The 10118-nt window shown below is 41.7% G+C and overlaps 1 protein-coding gene across 8 annotated transcripts in view; it reads right to left on the reverse strand.

Moving 5' to 3' along the window:
* Positions 1-9025, reverse strand: part of nrp1a (neuropilin 1a) — a 65785-nt gene extending 56760 nt beyond the window's left edge. For 3 of the 8 annotated variants that reach the window (XM_081353105.1, XM_081353103.1, XM_081353099.1), the window contains exons 1-2: positions 8413-9015; positions 6359-6533 (exon numbers count right to left, since the gene is read on the reverse strand). In XM_081353105.1, the coding sequence (XP_081209231.1) occupies positions 6359-6533; positions 8413-8479 (242 nt within the window). In that variant the 5' untranslated portion in view covers positions 8480-9015. Of the gene's footprint in view, positions 1-6358; positions 6534-8412 lie in introns of all 8 variants that reach the window. The other 5 variants (XM_081353106.1, XM_081353104.1, XM_081353100.1 and 2 more) reach the window with 4 other exon arrangements.
* Between the last annotated feature and the right edge of the window lie 1093 nt (positions 9026-10118).

Below are 10118 nucleotides of genomic sequence, written 5' to 3' on the forward strand. Positions count from 1 at the left end.
AGATTTATGCTCCACTTCATTTTTACATGCATAATGCATAATTACATTACATCAGTTTAGACATAGAGAACTTTTACTTTTTGTAGATGACCCCTTTTTCCTGTGCTGACGTATTTCATACAAGCGGCAACATTCTAATCTGAAAAATGAAGCCTACCCGGAAGTGCGAAAAACTGCAATACATCGAAAATCCGCTAGGGGGAGGTCCCAAAAGGGCGCAAATATCCATAGACCACCATGTTAAAATGTCCGTTTTCACAGCATAAATTCGTGTTTTTACAGGTTGGTCCCATGGACTTTTATTGTATTTTTCGATAGGTTCCGAGTGCCTGACAACTGTGAGGGGGGTGGATTTTTTTCTAACTCGTTAGTTTAGATCGTATTTAGATATAAAATGTATGACAAATAAGGCCGTGGTTAACTTTGAGTGACAGCTTGATTGACAGCTGATGGCTGCACCAAGGAGAATGACAACATAAGAAGCGCCATTTTTAATATACAGATGAAATATAATACTACTGTTTATGTATCATGGAATGTAGTTTTAAGAGTTTTTCAGGTGAGAATGTAGTTGTTTAAAGCTCAAATCTGTGGTTTATTTAAAAGATTTATGAAAATTGTATCCAGGTTGTGAGATGCAGACGATCACCGGGCACTCGGCGCTCATGTACCCCGCCTGGAACAGCCTTTCCTCGGCTAGTCGTTCTGACGTTTGCCGCGGACTCTGGCGTCTCTGTGGTGGTTAAACATGAGATATAATTCGTCTTGTCTATATCTAACGGGCGATTTTTGGTCTTGTGAATCTATAATTTGAGGGAATACTCAATACGCGTTGCCTAAACCACATTTGTGTGGTTATAATGTTTAAGATTTCTTTAAATGAAAACGAAAAGAGGCAGTGTGGTGTTTTATAACATATTTCGTTTTATTGTTGCCTAAAATATACATACAGAGATAACCGGAGTAACGTAGCAGAGCGAGCTGAGTGACACGCGCTGTTCCATTTGCAGAATAACCGGACTCGCATCCTTTACCCATATATGGATTGGCCAGAAGGTGGGCGGGGTTAGGATTTCCCAAGATTTTCCAAGATGGCGCCGCCCATCCCCCCCATAAACGGCCTCAAAACCGTTCTTCAGAAAGTCTATGGGTGACGTCACAGACGCTTTGTCCATATTTTTTACAGTCTATGATTTCATATTGCTACGGCACAGACATTTATACATGCCTGTTTATGCAAGATACGTCATTATCTTTTTGGTCTTCCTAAAAGATAAAGACTTTACATTTAAATTTGTAGGTCTACATTAGCCCATAGATGCCCTCAAAGCTAATCGATATTAACTTAATGACAAGGGGTCTTCAACAACAGCTTTCCTATGACAACAGATTTCCTTACTAGCTTTTTTATCATCTCACCAAGTCATATCTTTAAATCATAATCCAGTGGTGAGATAAACAAATTGTTCTTTAATCATGCATCTTGTAAAGATCCACTTAAGAACATCTGAGCTGGAACAAAAAGGAAATGAGCAACAGGATTTTCTCATCTGTGACGGCTCACAGCAGAGAACAGAAACTTCCATATTGGGAAACCTGTTCTCTGTGGAAAGCTGGAGAGGCCTTTGCCAAATTCTCTTTAGAAGCTTCATCATTGTCAGATGGGGAATTTTGAGATTTCTAATGTCTTCTGTGCTCTACTGTGACAAGGGAGGAGATTTGCTACTTCTTTGTTAATTCCTAGTTGATTTTTCTCACTCCTCACTCCTTTCTATCTCATTTATCCAACTATAACTTGTACATCCTGTAATGTTTTGTTTTTAAATCTTTCCCTTTTTCATCCTATCCGCCTTCTACCTCCTCCTCTTCATCTACTCACTTTCCAACAGTCTCTTCCTTTTTGTTCCCCACTTCCCTATTTCATCACTCTCTCCTCCCCTCATAGATAAGCTCACGCTGAGTGGTGAAGTGCCTAGGCTTTCTAAGAGAGAGACGGAGAGCGAGAGAACGAGGAGGACATGAATCAAGCCAGTGACAGAACAGCAGGGAGGACAGCAGATGTCACAGAGAGAGAGAGCTTTTCAATCAGCCTGTCCTTCCAACACACGGGGCCAAGGTGAAGCGCTTTAGCGGCGGAAACCCCTTGCCCTGACACACACATGCCGAAAGAGACACACAATTTAATCTTTCTCATTAGCCGGAACGCTTTACAACCTCAAGTTGCCCAGTGTCATGTGAGAGGGTTAGAGGGCCAAGGAGAAAATGAGGTGATGAAATGCATACCTTAGAGTGAGAAATGCATGACCCTGGAAAATAATGAATACAACAAACAACATTTGTTTCAGAGCTATAAAATGTTTGCTAGCCTAGCTCAGATAACTTGCTACTGGGCAAATTTGATGAGAAAAGTTCACAAGGAAAGTCTGATTGTATCTCTGAGCACACTATGAAACATTGTTAAGATCTTTTCAAACAATAAAGGCCTTTTTCAAGGAGATGGCCTAATAAACGTTTTACAAAAATACTCCCCCTGGCTTTCACTAGTCGAAAAGACAAATAGCCACACCCCATTGGTTGAACTGTTTCTGTGTTAGGCTGGTCAGGATTCTCAAACAAGCAACTTTTGAAAGCACCACAGAGTCACAGAGTTTAAACTTTCCAGGGGAATCAACCTGCGAAATGAAAGGAGAGAAATCATCTTTATACAACTCTCATACTTTTGAAATATCCTGTTCTCAACAGTATGCGTAGCCAATGTGGGCACTTTTGTGTGTGTTTTCCTATGTTTATGCCTCATTTTCCATCTGGACTGGCTTTAGTAACACCACCTTGCTCTTGCCCCGTAAGACAGCTGCTGCCTCCTTTCCCTGTACCCAGAATTCAGCGCAGAGCCAGAACAAATGTGATTTAGAGGCAGTCTAGGGACAAGAAACAACCTCCCAACACAGCAAACGGCTCAGCGCAGTAGCAAAAATCCTTGCTTTGCGGTCTGCTTTCTGTCTACTCTGCGACACAAAGCACATCAACCGTAAAGGGGAAAAAAAATGGCATCTTTGTGAAATGAAACAGGAGCGGTACACCTGTTTTAGGAGCTCGGATGGAGTCGGGCACGACTGTCTGCCTCTCATCAACAGCTCACGAATGGCCCGGTACTGCTTTTGATCCTAAGATTGCTTCCCTGACCCTTCCTGAGAATAGATTGCAGTGCTTATGTTTGTTAACAGGGGCCATAAGTATTTAAAACAATCTCTGTCAGGCCAAGCCTCCTCCACTGCCCAGAGGTCAAAGCATTCCCTGCCTTTAAAAACCCTCGTCATTGAGGATGAAAGGAGGCCCGTTGCATTCCATACCTCTTTGGTTTTCCCTTCCGTGACAACCGCTGATGAATGTTCATGCCATACATCTCTCTCTGTGTTTATTCGTTGTGGAGGAAAGGAGAGGGCCAGCGTTAGGTATCTGGAAGAAGCAGGGAAAGTTACGGCCATTCCCAGCCTGGCTATGGCACCTCTCAGTGGGGGAGAGGAGACCCACGGGAGCACACAAACAATGGATTGAGACCCTGCCATGAGTGGAAGAGCTGTGTTGATATTCAAACACCAGTGGGATCGACTGTTTCACCCTTTCTCTTCTCAGCCACAGCATTAACTCACATCAACAGCAGGGCATCTGAGCAACTGAATGGCATCGGAGGCATCGAGTGTGTATCTCAAACCTAAAACTTCTGTATGAAACAACCCACAACTAAATCAAAGGCATCTACTGTTAGTGTCTCCATGACTAATCAGCTTTGTCCGAGTCTCTGAGCAACACAGATACAGGATGTGTGGTTTGTTTGGCAAGCCAAGAGTGTATTTGCTTTCTCTGCGGGACATGTGGCACTTTGCGGGCTGACCCAGCAGGGCGGCGCTGAAGGTTGGTCACGATAAAGCTGTGCTTTCAGGCTTAAGTCAGGCCTTTAAGCGACCTCCTTTGGGACCATTCTTGAGCAAGCATTCTCTGAATGCCATCTTGACTATTCACAAGTGCACACACACATGCACGAATCCAAACCGACTGGCCATTGTTGTGCAATCTCTGACTAAGTACAAAGAATATTGCTTTAAGCAGCAAAGCTTTCCAGAGCAAAGCTACACTCTGTCCTTTGCCACGTTTCAACAATTCCCCCATCCAACACATCCCTTCACCGCTTCAAGACAGGAATCTAACAATCGGGAGGAAATGTTTCCAGTTTTTGTTTGGTCAGCGGATTGGGGCACATCAATGATTCATAGTCCTGTCAGAGGAATGTGTTATCTGCAGAAAGCGGCCTCTGACACAACACAGTACACACACACGGAGACACACTATGACCTCAGTGAAGTCAGACACGCTATGACCTCAGTGAAGTCCATCTGCTTTAATAACACTAAATACACCAGTGTGACATATATTCAACAACGCTGTCATCCTTTTTTTGCAATAAAACCAGGTCATTTGCTCCAATCTCAAACAAAACATCCCTGACATCATCATTCTCGTGCAACACCCAGAGTCGACTCTGATCCGGCAGCTGTTTTTTTTCCCTCCCACTAGTGGACATGAAGCATTTCTTGTTTGCTTTGTTGATAACGGACATGTTATGCTGAGCATGTTCCATTTGTTGCTAATTAGATTGCGAGCGGCGCACTGAAGCGTGTGTTGTAGCTTCCCTCGCTCGGCAGTCCATCTGATAAAGAAGCCATTTCGGCCATCAACAGTTTCCATTATGCAAGGGGCCCTTAATGTGTGTCCAGCTGAATCTGGGAGTCAAGAAAACACCCCCTAATCTACAGAAACCAGATCCGCCAGACAGATGTCTATCTGATCTCAGAATTGAATTAGAGATAGAGGTGGTGGTGGTGGGGGGTGTCGCTCATAACTTTCAGCCAATCACAACCAGAATTACTAAACAACTTCAAATTTGTTTGAATGGCCGTCCTCCACAGCAATTTAAAATGAAAGATTGAAGTGGAAAGATTATAGAGAGGTTCTGAACCCCAGTGTACGGCATATGTTGCCTTGGAGGGGAAATACAACCGCAGCACGTTTCAAGATGGGGGAAAAGCCCTGGAGCAGAGTTCCCGCAGAAAGGCAGGAGTGTGTCTTCAAGTTAGCACTTAACATAACTGGTTCTGCTATTTTATGAACCGCGACCACATGCGAAGGCATAATGCAAAACCAAGCATGGGCATTTGGCAAACGGTACAAAGAGAATTTTTTGAGTAACGATGAAGCCACTCAAATTGAAATGACTCCCAAACAATTTAAAGCCGATTGGATGGGAGGGGCTACAAATAAGTGGCATTGATGATGTCAGCCAAAAAAAATTATTTGTTTTAGAGGCGGAGCAAGTTATATTTTGATAGATTTCGAAGACTTTTGGAATAAATCTCTTTTGAATCATGGACAAAAAGACAAAAAATGAAGCTAGCATCCAGTTTGTGTGCAAGCAGTTCCATATAAAAAGCCTGGTGCACTTTAAAGAGCTAAGTTAAACTCATTTATATTCACTGACTGCCTCGGGAGCTAAACTTGCAATTCTTTAACTTGGCTTGTTCGAACACAGGCAAACCATTTCTGGATAATTTCATTAGGAGGGCTCATTATGTCCTCACCATGTGTGTATCCACACTCCATTCACTCTAAGTATCCCCTGGTTGGAGATTTGTGTGTGTGTGTGTGTGACTGGAGGGGGGGTCTGCTCGTTTCTGCCAGCGAAACCTGAACTCTCAGAAGAGACGGACCCCCTATGAGCAGACAGTGCGGGGTCATCTGGGGCTGTAAATCTCTGTAGGTTTACAGAGCCATAAAAAGGTAAAGATCCTGATAAACGGTGCCATTAATACAAGGCATTCAGTGAACACAAAGGACTCCAGGCGGAAGACTATCTGGGTGGAGGGGATACAGTAACAGAGTCGGCCGCACTCTGACAGTACAATGACGTGCCTCCGACCCGCCAGCACAAACAAAGGAAACAGACGGAATGGGAAAGAAGAGAGAGCGAGAGAAGACGGTGGAAATAAGCTACACCAACCAAACCACATGTGAACTAGTGAATCATGATTAAAAAATAGCTTTCAATACCTCATGGTTTAACCTTTTGGCAGTGTGAAGACAGAATGTAAAAAGAAACTCCAACACACAAGTGTATACAAGTGTTGACTTAATTTGTGTTGCAGTTATAAAATGTTTTGGGAAAATCTAAATGAAATCAAGCACTAAAAGAAGCCAAGCACACATGTGGCCCTGTGCTCTACACCAGATGAGCGTCTTGCACATACTCCGGCAGCACCAGCAGGTGGCGCACCGCCACACCAAATACTGAACACTGAACACTCACTTGCACTCTCTGTCTTCCAGGTCAAAGTGTGGGTTGAAGTTGATCAAAATCCTCTGGTTCGGTCCTGGAGCTGTAATCACCCATACGCATTTCTGAGACGGGTAGTAAGACACCGGATAACCGGGTGAAGTGAGGTAACTTGCAGTACTGATGTTGATATTGCCCCCACATTTGTCTGAAAGAACAGAGAAGAAAGAAAATATCACTCATGCTGAAAATACCATTGCTGGTCACCAACATACAATACATTATAATGTGTTTTGGAAGCTTGTGGGACGTCCACACCAGACTTTTTAACTAGCTGAACCAGGTTTATCAGAAAGACCATGCTGATCGACCAGCCTCACCTTCTATGCTGGATTACCAACCAATAATTCTTACCTAAAGATAGAAAATACCCATAGTATGAGTGTTAAAATGAGTTTTAACACAGTGGCTTTTGTTTCAGTAATGCTTTCCATGGCGCAAAAACAATCCATGTTCATTGTGACATTGTCTTAATGGTTTATTTTTAAAGATCTAATACAATAACGCTACTGTAGTTTGACATAAGAATGACTATGCCGTTTATATCCAAACATTCAGTATAACAGAGAAAACTCCTCTAGTCATTTCTGACCTATTTCTAAGCACTAAATAAAGGCTTGATATGTTCGCCTACATTTAATGTCATTATGTGGGAGGGAAGCATGACCTTTGTCTCTTCCATATTTTATTTAGTTGCTCTTTCAACTACTCTACAGCTGATCAACACTGAATTTAATCAGATCCATCATCAACAAGCAAACTCATGGAGCACCACATGGCTTAACGGAGATGTTTACATATAAACGAACTTTTTGTTGAATAAACATGAATATGGCAGGGCTTTAATGTAAAATTGTCAATATAAAAAGTAAAAGTAATTATACAAAAACAACTCTAGATATTTGAGAGTCTTTCTAAAGTCAAGAATCATCTCTGGATGAACAATAAGGTCCAGTAAAGTTTAATGCATAAAAAGAAGGCTTTTTTTATATAATGTTAAAATACACCAAGAGTTGAGCAACACTATAATTACTCTTAAAAGTCCAGAATTTTTCATATTTGATCTTTATTTTAATGGATGGATTTACAGTATATAGGCTACATGACTTATCTAATACTAATAATAAATGTAAGTGACCTCTTGAAATTTTGCTTAAATCCTTCTAGACTTTATTAAGCACATTATGTGACTTTCTGTGATTAGCAATGCACGCGTATGAGCGCGCAGACAGTCCTGAAAAATACAGGACTTCTTACAGTAAAAGAACTAAAATGGCCTATAGTCAATAATACCCCAAACAACCTAAATTTTTAAATAATACTATAGCTATATTTATCTAAACGTATTCACAACTACGACGAATGGGACACATTTTTTATTACTTATAATAGTAATTCTTAATATTAGGGCAAGCCAGGTTTTCAGGAATAATTTTAACAATGTTTTAAAGTAGTTTCCCTAATTTGGCCGAGATTAGGGTCAGTAACACAAGACCGTTAAGCCATGAGATAAACAGAAAACTTTATGTAGCACTTAAAAAAAAAGAAGAAAAAAAAGTTATTAACAAACATAATATAATGGTAGGCTAATGATCGATATTCAAATCTTAAACGAATATATGAAAAGGAGTTTCATGACATTTTGAAATATTTTAACGCACATTAACTTTATTTTCATCATTTAAGGAATATAATAAAATAAGTCTACTTTTTTTTTCATTTTAATAAATTACAATGAAAATTTAACAATATAAATGTAAAATTATATTGTCACGATTTTGTAAACATTAATATTATTAATAGAAGTTATTACGAAATATCATGCAACATATTAGATATAGCGTTTATTGTTATAAAAACAGAACTGAATATCAGCGCGGATGAAATGCGTGGTTTTGACTGGCCATCCAGTGTCAGAAACAGCGGCAGGTGAGAGCAGGTGACCGGACTCAAGTCGCAACCCCTCATCTGTAGCTTTCCTCATCTAATCCCCCCCAAAAGTCACTTAAAACACCCCGGTAACTCACCATTTTTAACCGCACTGACGATGAGAAAGATTCCCGTAAAGAGGATCAACACTAATCCACAATGCATCCTCGATTCCTAGAGTTCTGCGTGTGAAAATGATATACAAATTTGAAAAATTAAGAAAAAAGGAAATCCGTAAATGGTCGTATAGGGATAATTCCTCTCGTTCGGATGGAAGGAAACCAAAAGAACGCGTAAAAGGAACTGAGAGCTGTAGAAACGCGGGGTTTTGTGCGTCTTCAGGTCGCTTGCATCCTGCCATTCAGCTCTGGTTTCCACTGCGCTCGCCCAGACGCGCTCTTCTCTCCTTTGCCATTTCCTTCAGCCTGTTAAATAATGACAGAAAAAACGTTGCAGTTCCGCGAAACAGACGAGCAAACGGCCGTAATCCTGTGCGTAAAGCGGGTGAGACAACTATACCTCGGCTAAAACTGACTTGGGTAGGCGATTCAGCCTCCGCGTAGTAACCCGGCGTTCTGCTTAGTCTCAAAATCTGAGTGAGGAACACAAACATCTGGCGATTGGCTTTGCCATAACAGCGTCTTAAACAAGGGATACACCCCTTAAATTACGCTTCTCTTCTTCCTAGAGTTTGTTGCTCTGCCGTGTGCCAGACGCGCAGGGGATTCTCATTGGTTTGATTACACATATGCAAAGCCCGACCTATATGGAGCCCAACCTCTCGTATAAAAGAGCCCAGAGACTCCTAGCTCTCCGTGAGACTCTGGCCAGCTCTCGCGCGCGGTGGAAGCGTTGCTTTATGCCGAGCGACGATGGAACTCGCTGACCAATAAATAACTAACATTAGGGACTTTTCGCTCTCAAAATGAAAACAGCACAAAAATCGTACGTTCGATTTTGTACTGATTTATACGGAAACCGTTTCAAACATGAAAAAAAAAATCTGTGCTATCTTTTCTATATTATTTTAGTATGCATTTTCTCCATACTTCACGTCTTTAGTGTATATTTGTACACAAACAGCTTAAAGTTAAATAGGATTTTTAATTTAATCCAGAACTTCGTTCAATATTACACAATCTTAAGCATTAGAAGGAAATATTACAAATATGTAAAAGCGTCCATATAGGGGCAATCTGCAGATTTCCTTTAAAGGTTTATCACACTGAAATCTGTTGCAGCCTTGTCTCCTTACTCTACACGGTGACTTAAAGCGCGTGTTTCATCCATTAATACAAACAGGAGCATTGCGCGTTACGCAGCAGTATATATGGATAAATAAGTTGGTCGTGCAAGAGCGCATCGATTCTTTATTCTAAACACAATATGTTTGTCACTTCAACCGAATCCTTTCTGTTTAGACAAACAATCAGCACTTGCCTACAAGCTGTCAAACCCGTTAACATCCAGTGCAGTCGCTATACGATCCGCCGACCGCGTTCGCCCAGCCCGTTCTCTTCAATCCCCTCAAATCCGATCTGATCGCGTCTCCCTCCCCAAAATAAGAGTCAGTCCTTCCCAACTCCGCTTGTATCCTTCATTTGGCTCTGCGTCTGGCTTTGCGCAACACCAACCAGCCACCGCCGAACTCAACGCGAGGAATCACAGGCTCCTGTCGTATTGAGTCAGGCTGAAACCTTCCATTGACTCGATGGTCGAAACCGAGGGACGGGTCCGGAGAGAAGGCAGAACGCGTGCTTCATTCTGGAGGAATCTGAGAGTTTCTGGACTCCGCGAGAACGCG

Source organism: Scardinius erythrophthalmus (assembly GCF_964197995.2).
Source record: "Scardinius erythrophthalmus genome assembly, chromosome: 22".
In the NCBI taxonomy this organism is placed as follows: domain Eukaryota; kingdom Metazoa; phylum Chordata; class Actinopteri; order Cypriniformes; family Leuciscidae; genus Scardinius; species Scardinius erythrophthalmus.